The 25,424-nt window shown below is 38.3% G+C and overlaps 1 protein-coding gene across 1 annotated transcript in view; it reads right to left on the bottom strand.

The window, feature by feature from the left end:
• Positions 1-64: 64 nt before the first annotated feature.
• Positions 65-25,424, bottom strand: part of gek (serine/threonine-protein kinase gek) — a 76,691-nt gene continuing 51,331 nt past the window's right edge. Inside the window, exons 35-48 of the mRNA XM_089711830.1 lie at positions 22,462-22,602; positions 21,806-22,013; positions 21,194-21,360; positions 14,633-14,816; positions 13,865-14,050; positions 13,091-13,183; positions 12,535-12,657; positions 12,024-12,123; positions 8,620-11,212; positions 7,535-7,607; positions 7,087-7,168; positions 5,627-5,726; positions 2,274-2,353; positions 65-1,210 (exon numbers count right to left, since the gene is read on the bottom strand). Of these exons, the coding sequence (XP_089567956.1) occupies positions 2,276-2,353; positions 5,627-5,726; positions 7,087-7,168; positions 7,535-7,607; positions 8,620-11,212; positions 12,024-12,123; positions 12,535-12,657; positions 13,091-13,183; positions 13,865-14,050; positions 14,633-14,816; positions 21,194-21,360; positions 21,806-22,013; positions 22,462-22,602 (4,128 nt within the window). The 3' untranslated portion in view covers positions 65-1,210; positions 2,274-2,275. The remainder of the gene's footprint in view (positions 1,211-2,273; positions 2,354-5,626; positions 5,727-7,086; positions 7,169-7,534; positions 7,608-8,619; positions 11,213-12,023; positions 12,124-12,534; positions 12,658-13,090; positions 13,184-13,864; positions 14,051-14,632; positions 14,817-21,193; positions 21,361-21,805; positions 22,014-22,461; positions 22,603-25,424) is intronic.

The raw sequence follows: 25,424 nt of genomic DNA, 5'->3' as shown, positions 1-25,424 counted from the left end.
CATAAAAGCTAATAAATATAAACTAAAATACCAATAATTTACTAATACATATATATATATTTAACAAAACATCACAAAAAACCCATCCATACTGTTTTCTACAATATAACTCTGTGAAACAAACATCATTTAGTATACTTAGGAACCAAATATATTGCATAGATAAAATATAAATACCATTTAAAATTAAATTTTATAAAAAAAATCATACACAATGTATAAATTTCATATTTAAATTTTACTTCCAATTTTAAGTTTAGATAATCATTATTTGTTTTCGTAAATTTTATAAAAAAAATCTTATTATAATAAAAAATACATCTAATAAATGCATATTTATACCGGGATGAAAAAGTTACCTAGTTTTCAATTTAATTGATAATTTTGAAATTCGAAAACTTCATCCATTCCCGTTTAGCCAAACACGAGTAACACACATACATGTTTAAACTCATTTTTAATTTCAATTTAAAATTAATAGAAACTAATTTTTATATAGATAATAATTATCTAAACTTTAAATACTTTGCAGTGTACATTTTGATAGACACGTAAAACCACACAAATAAATAAAAACTATTCAATGTAAATATTTTATTAAATCATCATAATTCATCAATTCAATGTCCTTCAAAATCTAAACGTACCGTAAGATGTCTTTATATGTTGAAATAGTATCGTAATTAATTCATTAACTATGTATTTTTTATCGATAGATTTTTTAACGAACATGTCTCGGTCTTTATGCAATTTATAATTAAAAAAATCATCATGTGCACCAATTAAACAAAAACCATTATTCAAACATGAATTTCCTTCAAAATATAACAGAAGTAATGAATTTCATTCCATACAAAGACACTTTATAGTACGCGATCACAAACTCAAGTCTCAACTGGCGCACAATACAACGCATTACGGCAAAATAGCACGTGACACGACACTCGTACGTGTCATGCCAACATACGTGCCACTAGAGCGTGACACGTCACATGTTACACGAAACTTGCACGTTACACGAAACTTGCATGTGGCACGACACTCTTACGTGTCATGTCAACTTGTCGCCGTCGTGTGACACGTTCCAACTCCTCTGAAGTGTCACGACACGACACGACACGTGTCACACGTCACGCGTCACGTGACGCGTCAGCAGAAACACGCGTACAGCTTCGACAGGTCGACGCTCCAGTACGCGTCTAGCTGACCCCTGTGCGTGCGAGTCATTGGTCAATTTACAAATTTACAAAAATAATTCATATAATTAAATATTAGCTGTATTTGTGTAAAATATCGTGTGTTTAAGATAATTTTAGTGTAGTATACTATGTATTATAGTTTAAGCCTTAATAGAGCAGGCTCCAAGGAGATGTTCGTTTGCAAAAATAGCGGACCTAAATCTGACTTCTGATATATATTTTATAGATCCCAGACATCCTATAGACAGATGTTGCCAACCAATTTTGTGGTCCCCCTCTCCCCACAACGGTAATTAAATATGGCATACAAAGAAAAAAATAAAAATTTCCAAAACATGCCGTGTGGGGTATCAAATGAAAGAGCTTATTGAGTAGATCACGAATATATAGCATACTATAACATTTCTTACACTTTCTCTAAGATTTTTTGGAAAATTTACGAAAATGCTCCATTTTTGAGTTAACTTTAAACCACTATAGATTGAAAACTCATGAATATATTTTTTAAATTATTATTTTAAATAATTAACAATAGTCCATTGTTTACGATTTTTAGTCGAATGTAGTGCAATACTGTGAGTGACAACTGACAGTCTAGTTAATTTCAATGTAGTGTTGCATAATCTAATATATTCTATTGTTACGTTTTGTAGTCTAGTGTATTGTGCTCTAGTGTAGCGTACTCTAGTGTAGTGTACTCTAGTGTAGCGTACTCTAGTGTAGCGTACTCTAGTGTAGCGTACTCTAGTGTAGCGTACTCTAGTGTAGCGTACTCTAGTGTACTGTGCTGTAGTGCAGCGTACTCTAGTGCAGCGTACTCTAGTGTAGTGTACTCTAGTGTGGCTCACTCTAGTGTAGCGTACTCTAGTGTACTGTACTCAAGTGTACAGTACTCTAGTGTACTGTACACGCATGCAGTGTACTCTAGTGTAGTGTACTCTAGTGTAGCGTACTCTAGTGTAGCGTACTCAAGTGTACAGTACTCTAGTGTACTGTACACTCATGCAGTGTACTCTAGTGTAGTGTACTCTAGTGTTACATAGTGTAGTGTACTCTAGTGCAGCGCATACATACGATCATGTGTCGTGCGCGCGCGTGGGCGAGGCGGCGGCGCTGCTGTCGGAGTGCGCGCCCTCCACGCCCTCCGTGCCCACCTGGAATATGCCCTTTAATTTACAGAAAAAAAGGTTGTAAAAACGGTATGTTTTTGGTATTTTTTTATTTTATTTGTAAATGCATCAGTATTTGGATCGGTTCGTGTCTTGATATCGTAATTTGGCGAAGATTTTATGTAATAATATTCCGATGTTAATGGATGGTAATTAGAATAGGAATCAAATTAGAGATGTATTATTGTTTTTTTTATCTCTTATTATGTGTTTAAATCATAATTATTTGACTGTTTATGAAGGTTAAAATCGTACGTATTGTTTTAAACTTGGTGGCTACGATAGGGGAAACTCAAAAAATTTACTGTATTATAAACCGATGAACTGATTTTGGGGAAAATTTTCGATTGAATAGATATTTATTTCCGCAGTTAGTGTCAAATAGCTCATAGCGCTAACTAAACAAAACCTATGAATGTTAAATAGCTTGAATTTATCTACATACTAATTTTAAGTTTTAACTATATTCCACACATGAAATAGCCATAATTCAACATTATCCATTTCAAATAAATTTATTATGTGATCCAATATTTTAAACAACAGTTTTTATACGTAGTCATTCTAAATTCTAAATATTATAAAACACGTGTTTCGTCTCTTTCCCTCCCATATAATTTTACCTAAGTTAGAAAGGGACAAACTAAAATATGTTTTAGTGTATGAAAGCGATATCCAAACAGTAATTTTATATAAATATTTACTTAAACACTCTATGAAGAATGCGTCTGCCATTCGTATGAATGGTCAACTCCAGATTTCGCACAGTTCCCTTATAAGGTCGGCGGCAGGGCTTCAAACGGTACAAAAATATACTTATTATCTATACAGGGTGTAATCGTTAAGTGTGCACAGGCGATTATTCCGTAACTATTACAGATATCAAAAAACTTTAAACTGATATCGAAAGTACTTAACCTAATGAGTAAAATGGCCATAATAAATTTTTAAAAATAATACGAGAAATATCTAAAAAATTAACTTTAAACCCTCCCATACATTTAGTATGAGATATGAATATCCCATGTACATGGGTTGATCCAAAAGTAATGATAATCAATATTAAACAAGGTCATTACAGTTAAAATAATTATGTATTTCTCTAGATAGTCTTCTAACTAGATAATATACTTCGATATTTTTTTTTCTTAACTTAGAAAAAAAAAAAACTTTGACTTCATCTACAAAAACCCCTCAAAATCGGCCATCACTTCGCTGTCGTCTTAAAATTTTTTGTATCGACGGTGTTTCTTGTGCCGAGGTAAGAGATAGAATTAACTAGGAGCTAGATCTTACAAACAGGGTGGGTGTTCAAGCATTTTCAATGCCGATTTTTGATTGGCAGCCATCGCAACTGACGCTTTGTGATCTGGTGCGTTGTCTTGGTGAACCAACATTCAAGACTGAAGTTTGCCATGTCTCTTTTTCTTACTAACCTACCCGCAATCTTTTAATTTGGTCTATGTAGTAAGAGCCCTGTGTAGTAGTGGCTACCTTCTTAAAATATTCCATATTTCTTCAGCGTCCCAAAAAACTACGGCTTTAATCTATCCCACTAATTTTCACTTTGAAAATCTTCACCGTCACTTTGGAAGCTCGCATCCAGGCCATTGATTGTTTCTTGGTTTCAACATAAACATGGTGAACCCAGGTAACGCCCATGGTCACAAATCGTGACAAAAAATTATCCTGATCTCATTAAAAATTTAGAAATTCACCCTCTAAATGTCGAATCGTTGTTTCTTCTTTTCGTCGGGAAACATTCTGGCTCGCACTGTTCACTTTAAAATTAATGTTAATACTTGGAAACGTGGCCTGTAGATATAATTTTTTTGTGATAACTTAGTGATTACATGAGCAAGCATAAAACATTTATTTTATATTTTTATGTGCACAGGAAATACCCAATTATCATTACTTTTGGATCAACCTATACATTTAATATGGAAGATTTTAGCTTTTTTTTTGTTTTTTTGGTTTTCTGCTTTAATTACTTCGCAAATTTGGAGGGAAGTTCATTTAGAAACTGTAAATAGACCTCCTCATTGTATTGCACAATAAGGACGTCACTTCGAAAATCTACTATGAATACAAAATGTATGGGAAATAAATTGTATGGGAGCGTTTAATGTAACATTTTTGGTAATTTCTCGTTTTATTTTTAAAAATTTATTATGGCCATTTTACTCATTAGGTTAAGTACTTTCAATATCAGTTTAAAGTTTTTTGATATCTGCAATAGTTACGGAATAATCGCTTGTGCATACTTAACGATTACACCCTGTATACATATATAATTATTAAATATAATCATAATATATAGTCTGGTGTTCGTAAGATAGTAAAATATAATGCACAAACATTTATTAGGTTCCAAAAAAAAATTAGATTAAATATGGAATTAAAAATAAATTTTATAATCACGTAATTCTTATAACGTATCTTTATACATTTAATTAATAGCTTAATAAAATCTCTAAAATACAACGTCATATTCTATATACATAAAAAAATAATATATAAAAATAAAAAATCCCTACCGTATGCTCAAAAAATATTCATCTTATTAACTGTCGATAAGATATAGTAGACCTGTGAAATATATACATAAAATGTTATGATATTTACACTGAAAATACATATTTATTAAATAAATAGCATACACATAATTTTAACATTTATAAAGGAAAGCGTGAGGTAGTTTTATAAGCCATGCGCTATACAATGTACAGAAATTACTATGTTAGCATTAACATTAATTATGTACATTTAAAATAATATTTTTAAGGCGATAAATTCAAAAATAAATTACTAAATATATAAGTAGTATAACTTACATTCATATAACCAGCGTGTTTGTGCTTAGATATACATTTTATTTATTAATGTAACCATTATAAATAATTAATTTACCAAAATACATAATATATTCTATGTCAATAAAAATTCTCAACGAAAACCTGGCCTTATAGTACTTATATTTTCTTTTATTTATCTACTAGCTTTCCGCGCGCGGCTTCGTCCGCTTTGTCAAAAACCTAATAAATTATATACTAAAACCAAGGTTTTAAGATAATTAAGATTCAGGAATCATTCTATCTATTAAAATAAACTGCATCAAAATCCGTTATGCAAAAGATATATGCATACATACTTACAGACAGACGCGGGTAGCGACTTTGCTTTATACTGTGTAGTGATAATAGCATAGATATATAAAATAGACAAAAACAAATAAACTATAATAAATAATATTACCTTGAGAACATCGTGCAGTGAACTCATACTGCCCAAACTGAGAGGCGTTATAGATCTCTCTAATAAAGAACCGCTACCGGCCGAACCTCCCCCCACCGATCTGTGAATAAAACATTATTGTAAATATTTATATAGAAAATATTTTATTATAAACATGAATACTTGGTACTTGTATGTATTTGTTTTTTGGCTTTTTCGAGAAAAAACCTTTTTTTAATAATATATCAGCTGCTTCCCCGACTTCTTAGAGAGAAAAGATAAAAAAGAATATACCTATACATCGCTTAAAAAGAACACGGTTAAATTCATAAAATTACTGAATTATCCCCAATCTTTGATAAGTGTACAAAGTTTGAATTAAATCTGTCCATTTAAAGGGGATCAAAAATTTCGAACTTAAAAAAAATTGAAATCGATCCAGTATGAAGCCATTAAAAACATGAATACGAAATACATACAAAAACACATACATCATTATAACATTATAGTCCTTTTCACCTATGATGATTCCTGTGACACTTCATCGTGTTCCGAATTACGAATTTTATGTTTAAAAAGTCAAAATATTTTTATTTTATGGCGGCATTATTACCAAAAATATAAAAATGAAACATCTTAAGCTTATAAATCAAAAACAGTATTGTTTAGTTTAATATAATGAAAAATAAAATAAAATAACACAAAAATATAATACCTACGCAATTCGTGTACATGAAATGGATCGTTGAAAAATCATAGAGTTGGAAAATCATATAATCGGCGCCCATCTTGTGATCGTTTGTCAATCGAGTCAATCGTCTGTACGAGTGCGTCAGCCATGTATACTAGTTGCATTTTTATATTGATACTTTACGTGATATTCTGTTATTGTTACTAATTGTTATTGTTGACTTTTTGTTGCTGTTGTTTGCTAAGTTTTCTTAGTTAATTGTTGGCGAAATGCCGAAAAAACTAATTTTGGTACTTTATTCAAATCGATTTCATTTCCATATAGAATATTATCGATTATCGGAAACAATTGATACGATTTCAGTAACCGACATCTCTACACGTGTCAAAAATCGATGTGTCACAGAAATCATCTTAGGTGGAAAGGACTATAGTATAGTGCTAATAATCTATATATATAAAACTCAAAAGTGACTGATATAGTGATCTATCAACGCACAGCCCAAACCAATGGACGTATCGGACTGAAATTTGGCATGCAGGTAGATGTCATAACGTAGGCGTCCCCTAAGAAAGGATTTTAGAAAATTCATCCCCTAAAGGGGTAAAATAGGGGATAGAAGTTTGTATGAAACTTTTTATTCCTTGGATGTATTTTCATGAAATTTAGCACACACACATAGGAAAAGTTTTATCCCGGAAATCCCACGGGAACGGGAACTATGCGGGTTTTTCTTTGAGAACGCGGGCGAAGCCGCGGGCGCGGCTAGTAAACATATAATTCTAATTACCTGTCCATAGGCCTGTGCGATAGCGGCGGGGAAGGTGGAGCTTCTGTGGGTGGCTCGCGAGATCTGCCTGATCGCCATGAACCTGCCAAATTCAAATCAAATCAAATCAAATCAATATTCACAAAAAAATATTGCGCAATTATGGTACAGTGGATGTTGATACAAAGAGTTGTTCTCTTATTCATGATAAACATGTTTTAAACAACAATATTCAAACTCAAACAAACTAAAACATTTATTTATTCATTTAGATAGGAATGTTGTTCCAATTTTATGATAAATATAACTACATATTTATAGAATTTCATATAAAAATACCAATTAAATGGTCGCTTGGTATTTTCAACATTAAATGCCAAAGAATCAGTTTTCCTTCTTTATTTATTAAAAAAAGTGTAATATACATGTTTTTTTTTAGCCTAGTTTAATAATTTCAATTTATTATTACCGTTATAAGATCCAGTGGGGTGCGACACGGTGAGCGGCGACGTTCGCTTGCTGCTATCTCTACTGCTGTACATCTATAATATTATAATATAATTTAATGAGTAACACTAATATTATAATATAATTTAATGAGTAATAAAACATATATTAATAGTGAGATTATACAAGCGAGCCGAGCGTTTGTTAACGGCGAAATAATACAATTTGCCTGTGACAGTTATACTAGATGTTAGTGTAGACATAATAGTTCTCGAAACCAGTCCTTTAGTTTCAGAATTTACTTTATAAGTGAAATCAAATCACTGGTGTGTAACGATGTTTTTTTTTATGTCAGAGTAAGCAAAGGGGCAGGTGGGCACCACCGCCCATCTTTGCCGGTCTTTTATAGACAAATAAGCTGTTAGTTAAAAAAAATAGTTGGTGTTATCACTAATAGCCTGTATAGTGTATATGTTAACGGAAATGTATGTAATCCGTCATTGTATAAAATTCCTAGGAAATGTATGTAATTCCTAAAATGGCACGGCAATGTGTGAAATAAATTATTTTATACACATTTCCTAGGAAATCTATACATTTCCTAAATAGCAATCGGAAATGTAAAATATCTAAGATATTGGAAGGTACGCGGGACGAGGGGTATGTATGTCGCAGTCGGATTGTATAATCCGCCGTATTACAAACTGCCGGCATTTTGTAATATGCCGAAAATTCGTAATCAGAAATTTTTGGTTTGGATAAGGGGGTGGGTTAGGTTAGGTTCGTGTTTTTTAAATGTACACAGAAATAGGAGCCCCACGAAGTGGGGATCCGTCGGCTCGCGACCGTCTTTTTGTAGAATTTTGGAAAAATACTAATCTCGGCATCTATGCCGGGTGGTCTATGGTATCGGAATTGTACACATTTCCTAGGATTTGTATACAATTCCTTGATTTCACACATTTCCGGTAACATATATAATTATTACTATCCCACCTGATGGGCATCATGGTCGGTATCGTCGGCAGTCTCCACAGTGGTGGGCAGGTCGAGCAGCCGCTGCGAGCGGATCCCGTCGCCCGGCCCCATGTGCGTGTGTGTATGTACCTGATGGGCATCATGGTCGGTATCGTCGGCAGTCTCCACAGTGGTGGGCAGGTCGAGCAGCCGCTGCGAGCGGATCCCGTCGCCCGGCCCCATGTGCGTGTGTGTATGTACCTGATGGGCATCATGGTCGGTATCGTCGGCAGTCTCCACAGTGGTGGGCAGGTCGAGCAGCCGCTGCGAGCGGATCCCGTCGCCCGGCCCCATGTGCGTGTGTGTATGTACCTGATGGGCATCATGGTCGGTATCGTCGGCAGTCTCCACAGTGGTGGGCAGGTCGAGCAGCCGCTGCGAGCGGATCCCGTCGCCCGGCCCCATGTGCGTGTGTGTATGTACCTGATGGGCATCATGGTCGGTATCGTCGGCAGTCTCCACAGTGGTGGGCAGGTCGAGCAGCCGCTGCGAGCGGATCCCGTCGCCCGGCCCCATGTGCGTGTGTGTATGTACCTGATGGGCATCATGGTCGGTATCGTCGGCAGTCTCCACAGTGGTGGGCAGGTCGAGCAGCCGCTGCGAGCGGATCCCGTCGCCCGGCCCCATGTGCGTGTGTGTATGTACCTGATGGGCATCATGGTCGGTATCGTCGGCAGTCTCCACAGTGGTGGGCAGGTCGAGCAGCCGCTGCGAGCGGATCCCGTCGCCCGGCCCCATGTGCGTGTGTGTATGTACCTGATGGGCATCATGGTCGGTATCGTCGGCAGTCTCCACAGTGGTGGGCAGGTCGAGCAGCCGCTGCGAGCGGATCCCGTCGCCCGGCCCCATGTGCGTGTGTGTATGTACCTGATGGGCATCATGGTCGGTATCGTCGGCAGTCTCCACAGTGGTGGGCAGGTCGAGCAGCCGCTGCGAGCGGATCCCGTCGCCCGGCCCCATGTGCGTGTGTGTATGTACCTGATGGGCATCATGGTCGGTATCGTCGGCAGTCTCCACAGTGGTGGGCAGGTCGAGCAGCCGCTGCGAGCGGATCCCGTCGCCCGGCCCCATGTGCGTGTGTGTATGTACCTGATGGGCATCATGGTCGGTATCGTCGGCAGTCTCCACAGTGGTGGGCAGGTCGAGCAGCCGCTGCGAGCGGATCCCGTCGCCCGGCCCCATGTGCGTGTGTGTATGTACCTGATGGGCATCATGGTCGGTATCGTCGGCAGTCTCCACAGTGGTGGGCAGGTCGAGCAGCCGCTGCGAGCGGATCCCGTCGCCCGGCCCCATGTGCGTGTGTGTATGTACCTGATGGGCATCATGGTCGGTATCGTCGGCAGTCTCCACAGTGGTGGGCAGGTCGAGCAGCCGCTGCGAGCGGATCCCGTCGCCCGGCCCCATGTGCGTGTGTGTATGTACCTGATGGGCATCATGGTCGGTATCGTCGGCAGTCTCCACAGTGGTGGGCAGGTCGAGCAGCCGCTGCGAGCGGATCCCGTCGCCCGGCCCCATGTGCGTGTGTGTATGTACCTGATGGGCATCATGGTCGGTATCGTCGGCAGTCTCCACAGTGGTGGGCAGGTCGAGCAGCCGCTGCGAGCGGATCCCGTCGCCCGGCCCCATGTGCGTGTGTGTATGTACCTGATGGGCATCATGGTCGGTATCGTCGGCAGTCTCCACAGTGGTGGGCAGGTCGAGCAGCCGCTGCGAGCGGATCCCGTCGCCCGGCCCCATGTGCGTGTGTGTATGTACCTGATGGGCATCATGGTCGGTATCGTCGGCAGTCTCCACAGTGGTGGGCAGGTCGAGCAGCCGCTGCGAGCGGATCCCGTCGCCCGGCCCCATGTGCGTGTGTGTATGTACCTGATGGGCATCATGGTCGGTATCGTCGGCAGTCTCCACAGTGGTGGGCAGGTCGAGCAGCCGCTGCGAGCGGATCCCGTCGCCCGGCCCCATGTGCGTGTGTGTATGTACCTGATGGGCATCATGGTCGGTATCGTCGGCAGTCTCCACAGTGGTGGGCAGGTCGAGCAGCCGCTGCGAGCGGATCCCGTCGCCCGGCCCCATGTGCGTGTGTGTATGTACCTGATGGGCATCATGGTCGGTATCGTCGGCAGTCTCCACAGTGGTGGGCAGGTCGAGCAGCCGCTGCGAGCGGATCCCGTCGCCCGGCCCCATGTGCGTGTGTGTATGTACCTGATGGGCATCATGGTCGGTATCGTCGGCAGTCTCCACAGTGGTGGGCAGGTCGAGCAGCCGCTGCGAGCGGATCCCGTCGCCCGGCCCCATGTGCGTGTGTGTATGTACCTGATGGGCATCATGGTCGGTATCGTCGGCAGTCTCCACAGTGGTGGGCAGGTCGAGCAGCCGCTGCGAGCGGATCCCGTCGCCCGGCCCCATGTGCGTGTGTGTATGTACCTGATGGGCATCATGGTCGGTATCGTCGGCAGTCTCCACAGTGGTGGGCAGGTCGAGCAGCCGCTGCGAGCGGATCCCGTCGCCCGGCCCCATGTGCGTGTGTGTATGTACCTGATGGGCATCATGGTCGGTATCGTCGGCAGTCTCCACAGTGGTGGGCAGGTCGAGCAGCCGCTGCGAGCGGATCCCGTCGCCCGGCCCCATGTGCGATACATGCGCGAAGTTCGTCGGCGCTGAGATAAGGCGGGAACGACGCTCCGATCTGTGGTGGTGAGGGGTTGGTTAGATAGTTAGCTATGGTGAGCTATACGATAATGTATGCCGTGCTATGTCGCCAATATGTAAAGTACAGTTCGATTTAAACTTCATAGCGGTTCGGAAATTAGCTGCAAGTTCACGAGCGCGCAGGTATCCGACCCTTAATAACTCAGGCCCCGGAATCACAGACACAATAGAAAATCTATTGTGTCGTGGACCGATCAGGCCGTTCGGGGCTCAATGGGTTAACGTTCCGATAATATCTAAAATTGTTATCTGCGCATCAGATCGTTCGATGTTCCTAGCCGCCATTAAGTTTGAATCATACTGTACCGTCATAAAGAGGAACAATTATGGCTTTGTCAGATAGTGCACTATACTGAGCTATGCGCTAACGGACGGCATAATAAGACATCAATATGTAAAGTGCAATCAAACAGAGCACCGGCGCTAAAAACAGGACAGACCGTCTATCGATGCAAAGCCTGTCGCATAAAAATTGTAAAAGATAAACATTATGTTCTATCAATCGTAAATAGGGTGTCCTACCTTCGGTATACTATCCTCAATGGAATATCAATGAAATCGTCGGCTTGCGACCGTATTTTTGTAGAATTTTGGAAAAAGACGAATTTTCGGCATATTAAAACAGCTAGCCGTAATGTAATACGGCGGATTATACAATCCGACTGCGCCAAATATACGCGGGGACAGCGGGACGAGGGGACTGATTACTTGCCAAATGAAAATTTGATTTTATAAGAATAAATATAAGCTTTGCATAAAAGACAAAATAGAACACAAAATCTACTCACAATCTATTATGAGCCTCGATAGCTTGTTGCGACTGTTCTCTAACAGAAAACCTTCGCTTGTTCGTTCCGTATGTCGCTGTTTCCACGTTCAACGGGCCCTCTGAAATTATCCAACAGTTAATTTAAAACACGTTATGCGTATTAATTTTTTCTTGACACCAATGTTTATATTTGTTGTAAAAATTCGTTAATAATCGCAGTATATACGTGTTTAATTTTCTAGCTAAACAAAATAGAATCACGGGTTACCCAGGGTAGGAATCACGGGTTACCCAGGGTAGAATTGTTTCTTAGACATAAGTAAATTTTGGCAAATTTTAAAATGCAATTCTAATTCTTTTAGAAAATTAATGAATATTTTCCTTGGGCAAAATTTTATCTCCATTATTTTAAGTACTTCTCCTTCAAAAAAAATGTCCAGCCAGTACATTTAAACACTCATTTCCATAGGGTGTCCCCCAAGGCACCACACTGGGTCCGTCACTATTCCCAACATACAAAAGTGACTCACGTGTCAACAAGGGCCTCAGATACACCAAGTAGGGCGAAGCCTCGTTGGAAAAGGGAAAAGCGGCGCCTCCGCCCCCGCCCACCGCACACACCCACCCACCCTCGTCCAGGGGACGGGCGTTCGCTGAAAACGATAATAATATTACAAAATAAATATGGAAATCAAAATAATTTTTGATTGATTGCAAAAAATGTGGTAGATATAACGTCTAGAATTAAAACAAACAAAAAATATAAATAAAAAGACGTGTGTCACTCGGGGACTGCCGCGGTAAGATATTGCATGCTATGCCTTCAAGCCATACCTCCGAGCCCGTCGGAGTGGGGAGCGTGAGGTTTTTCGTTACTAAATTTCTGGATTCGGTCCCCGCGCTCAAGGCCCGCGATAGAAGCTATGCAATAGCTTAAAAATAAATATAGAAATCAAAATAATTTTTGATTGATTGCAAAAAAATGTGGTAGATATAACGTCTAGAATTGTTATGTACCGTAATTGTAAGACTATTTACCAAGAGATTCCTAGTCTAATAATTTAATATTATTAAAAAAAAACTTACGTATATTAATAGTCTGCACCCATTCACCCGTCTCGATGTCGTATACGTCTATATGTGACGCGGTAAATATCAACAGGTGAGTGTCGTTCACCGCTGAAAGATTTAAAGTTAATAATAATGAATTTGTGATTTGTAATTCTTGCGTAAATAGATCGGTAATTCTTCTAGAATTTTGTTATATTTTTTGTGTTAATGTGTTAAGTTTATTTTTAAATTAAACAAATAATTGTAGTAGATAAAAATGATAAAGTTGTATGCTTCGATAGCATCGTCTTTGTGACCGTGTTCCAGAAACATAATCTGAGTGACCGTGATTCAGAATCATGTTCATCTGTATGACCGTGTTCCAGAAGCATGATCTGTGTGACCGTGTTCCAGAAACATGTACATATTATTATTTTTCTCTTGTGTATGTGTGTGTTAAATAAAGGATTGTATTGTATCTATACTAATATTGTAAAGTTGAAGAGTTTGTTTGAATGCGCTAATCACAGGATCTACTGGTCCGATTTGAAAAATTATTTCGGTGTTAGATAGCTCATGTATCGAGGCTATAGGCTATATATCATTACGATAAGACCAAAAGGAGCGGAGCCACGCGGGTGAAACCGCGAGGCGCAGCTAGTGGGTGTGTGCGTGCTGGGTGTGTGTGTGCGGGCCGCGGGGTGTGTGCGGGGTGTATGTGTGCGGGGTGTGTGCGGGGTGTGTGTGCGGGGTGTGTGCTGTGTGTGTGTGGGGTGTGTACTGTGTGTGTGTGTGTGTGTGGGCACGCACCGTGGTGCAGCGGGTGCGCCGTGTACATGAGCTCCGCGTCGCGCGCCCGCAGGCCGGCGCGGTCCACGTACAGCGCGAGCGCCGCGAACACGAGCAGCCAGTCCGCGCCCGCGGGCCGCGCGCACAGCGGCCGCGCACCCGAGTGCGACAGGAACACGCTCACCTGGTTCTCGGGGTGCACCAGCGCTGCGCACAACAACAACAACACGTAAATATACACTTGAAAACACGTCACAAACAATATGCGTACTGCACACACGCAAGCACGTACGTATACACGTACGTACGTGCGTGCGTATATAACTGCTACGTGCGCATTACATGTGAATTACAAGTAATTTATTTTTTGTTATGTTATATTTCGCAGCCAGTATCTTTTATGACGCATCCACACATGGCAGCCGCCGGTAAACCGGCGGCTGCCCCTTCGTATCGAAACCGCAAGCAAACTGCCGCCAACAACCAAAAGCCACACGTGCCGCAGATAAAAGATGCAAATGCCGGCGGCACGGCCGCCGGCAATGACAAAGCATACGTGTGCCTAACTCGATGCCCATCACAGATAATACGGCGAGTCAAAATCACTTGCAGTGTGCATGTGCACGTCACACTGCCTCTACTTTCTCACGACTTACGTATATGTGCGTATATGTGTATATATGTACGTGCACGTACACGTGTATATACACGCATGTATGTGCGTCTTTGTGTGTCTATGATTTTTTATAAAATTACCTAAGTGTGTGTGTGTGTGTTGTGTATACTCACAAACAGCCGGTCTATCCAAGTCCGCACGCAGTGTGTGTGCAACCAGCCCCCCACGGTAGCCGAGTATAAGCCTTCCGCGGCACAATTGCACACTTAGTACGGGCGCGGCGGCTCGTAGTTCGGCCACGCGGTATCGTCGCGCGGCCGTACGGGTTATCTCGTATACGAGAACCACCCATGAGTTCTGTGTATTACAAGGGTTAAAAACTTGTCAAATAAAAGGTTAGTTTTATTAAATACTAGCGACCCGCCCCGGCTTCGCACGGGTGCAATGCTGATACTAAATACACTACAGAAAAACTGTGAACGTTGTTTATAAAAACATAGCGGCCCGATCCGGCTTCGCACGGGTATAAAATAGATAGCCGGGCGGCCGGCCGGTACCGCCGCAAACGCTACGTCCCGCAATTTTTAAATCTGTAATATCTTCGAAAATATTCACTTAAATCATACGGTGTAAAGGGCCATATAGATCTATATTAAATGAACAATGTATTGAAGGTATTTAATTGGTTAAGGATTAATGCTGTATTGGTTAAAATCGCATCGAAAATTAGCCATTATTTGTCGTAAAAAGTAAATGACAAAAAAAAGTTATTGTGGGTTATCCATAAGAGATAGACATATTGTTAGAAATAAGTTCTGTTGTATCTGTTGTAACAAAATAGCATTTATTATCTATGAGCATAAACTGGTCACACTGTCTGTGAAATGAATTAATAAAGTTAGTCTATTCCAAAATGTCTTCCTAGTTTTATTAGGTTATGGACCCAGTCACATATTTGCGAGTTTTTCTAGTAGTTTTATCGTGTAAAAGTAATAATGTCGATGTCAGGCTATTTAGTAAATGTGCCTAAGTTAAAAGGACGCGAAAATTACGATGATTGGGCGTTCGCGGCAAGTAATTTTCTGTTGCTGGAAGGCATTGACATTGAAAACGTGCCGGCGGCCATCAGTGAAAATGAGATGAAGAAAGCCAAAGCGAAACTTGTGATGACGATAGACTGTTCATTATATGTGCATATCAAGAGTGAGACTACAGTGGGCGGTGTATGGAAAAAGTTGAAACAGTTATTTGATGACTCGGGATATCAACGAAAAATAAGTTTGCTTCGAACATTAATTTCAATACGTCTCGATAACTGTGAAACTATGACATCGTATGTATCTCAAGTGGTGGATACAGCACAGAAATTGAAGGGGACTGGTTTCGAAATCACAGACGAGTGGATTGGATCGCTACTTTTGGCTGGACTCCCAGAAAAATATTCACCGATGATAATGGCTATAGAACATTCCGGAATCGCCATTAGCGCTGACGTCATAAAAACAAAATTACTTGATATGTGTTCGGAGGTTGGTACAACTGGAGCGGATACTGCTTTTTTGTCAAAACATCAGCGGGGAAAAAGTAGCAACACTAACCGCAAGCAAAAATCAACGTCAACGTCAATGTCATACAATGACGCTTCAACCAGCAGTAAACAAATAAAGTGTTATAATTGCAAGAAAATAGGTCACTACAAAAGCAAGTGTCCAGAATTAAAAGCAAATAAACAAGTAAATGCTTTTAGTGCGGCGTTTTTCAACGGTTGTTATAGCACAGAAGACTGGTACGTCGATTCGGGCGCAAGCGCGCACATGACGTCGAATCAGAAATGTTTACTCCAACCACGACCGGTGCACGATAACAGAGAAATCGTAGTGGCAAATCAAACGACGGTGCCTGTAGTAAGTGTTGGTGAAACACAGATAACGACATGCGTGAATAATTCTCAGTACAATGTGATTGTGAAGAATGTATTGTACATACCGAAGCTCACGACAAACTTATTGTCAGTAAGCCAACTTATAGTTAATGGCAATAGAGTTGTGTTCAAAAAGGATGTCTGTTTAATATACAATCAAGTGAATAAGCTTATTGGTACAGCAGATTTGATTAATGGCGTGTACAAGTTAAACACAAGAAAATTAGAGAATTCATTATCGGCAATGTCAACCTGGCATAAGAGGTTAGGACATGTAAACAGTAAGTCCTTACAAAAAATGAATGAAGGTGCTGTGATAGGTGTTTCTTTTGAAGAGAAAGCTGACATTCAGATACAGAATTGTGAAGTGTGCTGTGAGGGGAAACAGTCACGTCTACCCTTCCCATCAGCCAACCATAGAAGTGAAAACCTACTGGATGTAGTACACTCAGATTTGTGCGGGCCGATGGAGACCAAGTCAATTGGTAATTCAAAGTATTTTCTTCTGTTTGTGGATGATGCCAGCAGAATGACTTTTGTCTACTTCTTGAAGGAAAAGAACCAGGTGTTTCAGCATTTCAAAGAATTTCGAGGTTTAGTTGAGAATCAAACAGGAAACAAGATAAAGAAGCTGAGAACCGACAATGGAGGTGAATTTTGCTCACATGAGATGGAGAATTACTTGAAACAAGTCGGTATAGTTCATCAGAAGACCAATCCTCACACTCCGGAGCAGAATGGACTCTCAGAAAGGTTCAACAGAACTATAGTTGAACGAGCAAGATGCTTGTTGTTTGAAGCTGACCTTGACAAAAGTTTTTGGGGTGAAGCAGTTAATACTGCAGTATACTTAAAGAATAGGACACCAGCCGCCAGTTTAGGCATGATGACCCCATTTGAGAGGTGGACAGGTGAGAAACCAGACCTAAGCAATGTTAGAATTTTTGGCAGTAAGGTAATGACACATGTTCCCAAAGCACAAAGACAAAAATGGGATAAAAAGGCTGATAAATTGATATTAGTTGGATATTCAGATAATGTTAAAGGATACAGATTGTATAACCCAAAAACTAGAAAGATCACTACGAGCAGAGATGTCATAGTCATGGAGAAGACAGAATCAGACAAAGCTCAGGTAGTAGTAAATAATAGTGAAGAAAAGTTAGAGAACAATGAAAACTTAGAAGAAGAAGAATGTTCATCAGATAGCCTAGTCTCAAATCCTAATGACCCAACTTATGTTAATGATACATCCACATCCCAAGATGATTCTTATCAATCAGTAGCCGATGAAGACTCTGTCATAGATGAAAAAGTTCAGGTACAGCAAGTTAGGAAACGTGAGAGAAAGCCAGTAGAAAGATATGGTATGACCAATCTATGTATTCTGGAAAACCTGGAAACTTATGAAGAACTGAGTTATGAATCTGCGATGAATGGACCAGATCAGGAACAGTGGAGACAAGCGATGATGGATGAATTGAAAGCTTTCAGTGACAATGAAGCATGGACATTTGTAGACAGGAGTGAAGCTGATAGAATAGTGCAGTGTAAATGGGTGTTTAAGAAAAAATGTGATAATAGTGGTAAAGTGCGGTACAGAGCTCGACTAGTAGCTAAGGGCTTCTCCCAGATTAAAGGTATGGATTATAATGAAACTTTTTCACCTGTATTGCGTTATTCTACTTTAAGACTACTTTTTGCTTTAAGTGTTAAACAAAATTTAAAAATGAATCACTTGGATGTACCAACAGCTTTTTTAAATGGTAATATTGATGAATGTGTATTTATGGAAATACCAGAATATTCTAATTTCATAAATTGCGATAATAAAGTTTTAAAATTAAAAAAGGCTATATATGGACTTAAACAGTCGGCTAGAGCTTGGTACATGAAAGTGGAATCTAGTTTGTTAAAGTTAGGTTTCAAGAAGTCTAAATATGAACCCTGTTTATTTATTAAATGTCATGATAATGTAAAGATTTATGTAGCTATATTTGTTGATGATTTTTTTTGTTTTTTATAACTGTGTAAATTCTTACAAAAAGTTAAGAAGTGTATTAGAAGCAGATTTCAAGATTAAAGATTTAGGTCAAATAAAAAATTGTCTAGGCATGAATGTAAAAGTTCAAAAAGATTGTGTAACTTTGGACCAACAGCAATTTATTGATAATATTTTAAATAAATTTAATATGATTAATTGCAAAATTTCAAATACTCCAATGGAATTGAATCTTAAATTAGAAAAAGCTGTAAACGACAGTTGTAATAACTCTTATCCTTATCAACAACTTATTGGTTCACTGATGTATCTTGCGGTTCTAACAAGGCCAGATATTTCTTATAGTGTTAGCTTTCTAAGTCAATATAACACATGTTTTAATGGAACACATTGGAAACATTTGAAAAGATTATTAAGATATTTGCAAAAAACTAAACATTTTGGATTAATTTTTAAGAAAACTGAAACTGATTTAATTGGTTTTGTTGATGCTGACTGGGCATCTTGTAACATTGATAGAAGGTCTTACACAGGATATTGTTTTGTATTATCAGGTTGTGTAATAAGTTATGAGTCTCGAAAGCAAAGGACAGATTGCCTTATCTAGTACAGAGGCCGAGTATATGGCACTTGCAGAGGCTTGCAAAGAGGCCATTTATTTAAAAAATTTAATGTTAGAACTTAATATATGTAATAAAAATAAACCTTTGGACTTGTACACTGACAGTCAAAGTTCTTTAAAATTGGCTTCTAATCCAATGTTTCACAAACGTACTAAGCATATTGATGTACGCCATCATTTTGCTAGAGAATGTGTTGATAATAACCAAATTAAAATTAACTATTTAGAAACTTCTTCTATGCCAGCAGATGTATTTACTAAGTCACTTTGTGTTAATAAACATTATAAATTCATAGAACAAATGGGAATAGGGGAAGTTAATTAAAATAAATATGTAGTTTTTCAATTGATTGTTTTTATTGTTGAAGCATTTGTAACGTTTAGTTATTGTAGCAAAAGATGTAATTTTTGTCAGAGTATTTTGTTAAGAGAGGGTGTTAGAAATAAGTTCTGTTGTATCTGTTGTAACAAAATAGCATTTATTATCTATGAGCATAAACTGGTCACACTGTCTGTGAAATGAATTAATAAAGTTAGTCTATTCCAAAATGTCTTCCTAGTTTTATTACATATACCATCGCGGACTTTTCTGTAGACCTTTTCAATGTGTATAATACTTAGTACATTATTTTGATAAAACTCGTAGGGTTCAGCCTGCGTTTGCAATGTAAGCGGAAGAAATGTAATTTTTTACGACATCACATTAGAAACCTCAAAAATAACAGTACTTCTCCACTATTTAATGGATGTTATTATACATATAAACCTTCCTCTTGAATCACTCTATCTATTAAAAAAAACCGCATCAAAATCCGTTGGGTAGTTTCAAAGATTTAAGTGTACAAAGGGACATAGGGACATAGGGACAGGGAAAGCGACTTTGTTTTATACTATGTAGTGAAATGACATTGAAATACAGAAATTATGACATTTAACATTTTCCATGGTTCCATATCACTACATAGTATAAAAACAAAGTCGCTTTCTCTGTCCCTATGTCCCTATGTATACTTAAATCTTTAAAACTACGCAGCGGATTTTGATGCGGTTTTTTTTAATAGATAAGAGTGATTCAAGGGGCAGGTTTTAGTATACATATAATTTATTAGGTTTAGACAAAGCGGGTGAAGCCGCGGGCGGTAAACTAGTAAATAATATTAGAAGATAGAGAGAAGAACACAATTGAACAGAATCACGTCTCAAAAAAAGTAATGGTAAGTTAAATTTTGGAATATAAAGTTATTAAGTTTAAGAATCAAATTGTCGGTTATCTTGTTCGCAAAAGAAACCGATGCGTTCTGTTAGATCTTTTATATTTATACAGGGTGTCCCACTTTCGGTATACTAAGCGCGAAGGGACTTGTAGTTTTGCATACACTGATCACGTAAAATATACTCAAATAACAAAATTACGTGAAAAATTTTTTGCTAAATTTTTCCTTAAAATCCATGTATTCTTCTCTAGCTTCGCGCAGCCGGCATATATCGCTTTGCTAATGTGAGCATTTTGTCTATGAGAACATAATCTTAAACGATAGCTCACGTGCGGGTGGCCAAGTTGGGCGGGTTGCTTTTTAGGGGTGTACATATAGTTGTAAAAAACCCGTTAGCTACCGTTATTTAACTAAATTTTTGGTTAGCTACCCATAAAGTGCGGTAAATAACGGTTAGTTATCCGACTGCGACCTATAAAAATGGTACTGTGTTTTCTTTTTTTGTAAGTCACTTAACGTAAACTAAACACAATTTAAGTATCTAAAATATTCATAATACAAACCTATACTTATAATAAATAACATAACATAAACGACTGATACCTACCTACTATACATATTGATTAAAATAGATTCTTTAATCATTGCAACATAATAATTATGAAATGAATAGCCTAAAAACGATAACCTTTCATCATCTCATGCTGCCGGCGCGCAACCTCCCCCCGCCCCCGGTTATTAACGGTTAATTAACCGTTAATAACGAAAAATGCATTGCATGCATTGAAAAATTTTATTTGAAAAAAAAAATGCGTCTGGAATTTTATAAGTATTTTTTACGTACTCAGCGTATGCAAAACTACAAGTCCCTTTGCGCTTAGTTTACCGAAAGTGGGACACCCTGTATATTATAACACATTATGTACATCTGTTGGCAAATCAAATAAAATAAATAAATATATTAACTGCACTAACCTGCCGTTTACACACGACCGCGAATCCGTAAGCAGACCCGCCCAGTTCCCCCACCGCTACATCCACGGCTCCTTTCGCTTCTGCAAGTTTCACACTTTCGGCTTCAGGACATTCCAATGCCCGTATCGGTACGAGCCGCACGTGCCTCCCCCGACCAGCTATCACCACTGTGGAAAATAATATTAAAAAAAACATTATAAATATTCTATCGTGAGATGATACGCATTATTTCGTACCGTGGGCGCGACAGATGGGTAATATTTAATCTTTTTCAAATGTTTTAAGCATTTTGTATGCAAGTATCTATTCTAGAAGCATGTTCGTTAGTGTATATAATATAATCTGTGTGATTGTGTTCAATAAAAACAACATTCTATATGACCGTGTTCCAGATTCACGACCTATGTGACCATGCTCCAGATTCACTACCAATGCGACCACGTTCTATAAATACGATATTATGTGTGACCACGTTCCATAATCACGACATTGTGTGACCACGTTCCATAATCACGATATAATGTGCGACCACGTTCTATAAATGCAATCCGTGTGACCGCTGCAGGTCGAGCAGCGTGCTCGCTTTTACACTTGCACGTTGCACTTGCTCACCGAGCAGGTGCTCGCTGGGCACGTAGAGCGCGCGCGCGACGGGCGCGTGGCTGCGGCGCGGCAGCAGCTCGCGGCGCTCCAGGTCGAGCAGCGCGAGCCCGAAGTCCCCGCCCAGGCACAGCCGGCCGCGCTCCACCACGCACGCGCACTGCACGCCGCGCACGCCGGCCCACGAGGACGCGTCCAGCAGTGCCGCGGCGCTGTACACCTGCAATAAACAATACACATTAACAAGAACTATAGCAACATACAGCCAAAATGAGGTCGTGCTATACAACTGCGCAAAACAATACAAACACATCAGAAACAGTAATAATTACATAACTAACAGTGCAGCCCGCGCTGTACACCTGCAATACAAATTAACATACACCCAGAAACGCAGCCGTGTTTTACACCTGCGCATGCGCAACACCTCAAAAATTATTGGAAATGACAATTCCCATTACTAAGAAGAAAGTAAAAAACTTTCATATAAAAATAAATATAATACATAAAAGTTACAATATTATCCAAATTAAAAATTGCAAAAACAATAGCCCCTTTACACTTTAAAATTGTTCCAATATCAAAACATAAAATCTATAAATATAATGTTGCTTCATCACCAACTACCATCAAAATATCTAAATCTGAAACAATAAAACACAACTTACACATTTATCCGGCAAGTTGTTCCTTTTCAATATCCTATGCAGTTCACTTAACGCGACAACCCACTTCGTCTTTTCCGACTCCGATTCCGCCAACATCAGGGTATGGTAACGTTTGCCACCTTCTAATTGCGACGTTGATATCTGTAAAAATCACTTGTTTTACAATAATGAAGATTAGAAATAGCAACGGGCCTAGTATAGATCCTTGAAATGAAATGAAATGAAATGAAATGAAATGAAATGAAATGATTTATTTGTATGAATTGTGGTTACAAAGCAAAGTTATAATAAATTTCACGTCCGCACAATTCGCCAACAATTGGCATACAAATATTTAAATTGTATAATTTAAACTAATTCACGTGAGTTATTATTTAAGCAATATATTATTTACATTAGTTCATTTTACATTATAAATTATAATATAGCAATATGACAATTTGATTATTCCATTCTATTACATTATAATTGATTTCTTACGTCAATTTTGTCAAGCTAGGTTAACATTTTTCTTGTTTCGGTAATTATAATCTAAAAAATTCGTTTAAGGAATATAAACAGTGATTAATAAGCCACGCTTTTAATTTTTTGTGCATTAAATTTTTTGGTAGTTCCCTTATATGTTTTGGTATATGGTTAAAAATCTTTACACACATTACACTTGCATTCTTTTGGTAGAGTGCTGAACGGCAGTTAGGCATCATTAAACGTGTGGGATCTCTTAGTCCCAGTATAGAGTGGTCTTTCATGGTTTTAAAAAGTTCACTATGTTTTTTGACAAATATACAAATTTCCAAAACGTATAATCCCGTGAGTGTTAAAAGATGGTGCTTTTTGAATAATGGTCGACAAGATTCTAAGGGACCAATATTGCACATAGCCCTTATGCACCTCTTCTGTGCCAAGAATACATTTGTCACGTCCGTCGAGTTGCCCCAGAATATAATTCCATACCGTATCACAGATGTAACGTATCCGTAATATGCGGTAAGCGCAGCATTAAAGGACACTGTTTTTCGTAGTCTTCTTAATGCGTAGACGAACTTATTTATTTTTCCGGTAATCATGTCACAATGTGCTTTCCAGTTGCAATTTTGATCTACATTTAACCCTAGGAACTTTATGTAATGTGTTTGTTCGATAGTATGGAATTTGTCCGTTACATTAAGAGGTGTATGTCGAGCTTTATAATTTGAAAATTGAATAAATTTTGTTTTAGTCATATTAGCCGATAGATTATTATCATTAAACCATGTCAATACTAATTCTAAATTTTTATTAATTGTCATGTTATAATTTATCTCTTTGTGATCGTCAGAATAAATTATTGAAATGTCATCTGCAAACAATATACACTTTTGGTCCATAATGTCAGGTAGGTCATTTATGTAAATTAAAAATAATAAAGGCCCCAATATGCTGCCCTGTGGCACACCGAAACTATTAGGTAAATAGGGGGACTTGTATGTAGTGAACTCTAGCTTGGTATTTATTTTATTTATTTCAACACTCTGTTGTCTCTGAAACAAATAATCATGAATCCATTCAAGAGCAGGACCTCTAATGCCATACTTCTCACATTTATATATAAGTAGTTTGTGGTCCACAAAGTCAAAAGCTTTTGACATGTCAAAGAAGATTGATGCAACAGGAATTTTATTATTAATGCATCTTGTGGCACCCCAATCATTATAGCATTAAAAAATATCTATGGCACATGACTATTTATCTGTAAATGTCTAAGAAATGTTAAATTAACAATATAAAGCTATGTTTATATTTATTTTAATGATAATTAAGATTTTATAATACTTTTACAATATGAACATCTTTTCAAACGCTTACCTTATAGACTAGAGTAGATAATTTTTGAAACAAAAAAAAATCGCAGTCGGATGAAACCCATTAGAAAAGGAGGGGAATATGATGAAAATTAAAGGAAAAATAAATTACGGTCAATCCGAGTTCGGGAAAAGGGAGGGGGGAGCTTTTAAGAGAAAAAAATGGTTTCTCTTGATTTCCGACAAAACTACAAGTCCTACGGAAAAAAGTTCAATGGCAAAGTTGTAGATAATAAAAAGATCTACAACTTTTGTATTGACAATTTTTTCACATAACCTCAAAATTTAGGTGAAAAATTCAAAAAAACAAGTTTTTGGTTTTTTATTTTTATCTACTTCAAAATTTATTTTTTTTCTACGAAATTTGGTGGCAACTTGCTTTATTATGTCCCAAATACACTGTAATTTATTTGACTGAAAATAGTTATTTTTTCGCCTTATTTTGAATTAATACCAAAAAAACAACCTAATTTTCAATCGAAAAGTCACCCGTCAAAATATCAGCTTTTTTCAAAAACTTGGGGAGCCTTTTATTCATTGAAATCTCTACTTTCATATGGTGTAAAAAAATAAACATTACCATAGTAAACGTTCTCAGAAAATGCATACAAACAGTGTGAAAATGAGCTTTTACTAAATCAGGCACACTTCTCAAACTACCTGAAATGTTTTTATCGACATCATTTTGCTTTTGAATATGCTGTAAAATATTATACTTAGAACAGATAATTTTTTTGCTTTTGAAATATTACCGAAAAGCCGATACAAGAGAAGATATAGAGTTCGAGAAGTGTGCCTGATTTAGTAAAAGCTAATTATGACACTGTTTGTAAGCATTTCCTGAGAACATTTACTATGGTAAGGTTTATTTTTTTTACACCATATAAAAGTAGAGATTTTGATGAATAAAAGGCTCCCAAAGTTTTTGAAAAAAGCTGATATTTTGACGGGTGACTTTTCGATTGAAAATTAGGTTGTTTTTTGGTATTAATTCAAAATAAGGCGAAAAAATAAATATTTTCAGTCAAATAAATTACAGTGTATTTGGGACATAATAAAGCAAGTTTCCACCAAATTTCGTAGAAAAAACATAAATTTTGAAGTAGATAAAAATAAAAAACC

The sequence above is a fragment of the Colias philodice genome, chromosome 27, assembly GCF_061535455.1.
Source record: "Colias philodice isolate Cphi_HAF_F1 chromosome 27, ilColPhil1 Martin Lab GWU primary, whole genome shotgun sequence".
Lineage (NCBI taxonomy): Eukaryota > Metazoa > Arthropoda > Insecta > Lepidoptera > Pieridae > Colias > Colias philodice.
This window is presented reverse-complemented; position numbering and strand designations above follow the sequence as displayed.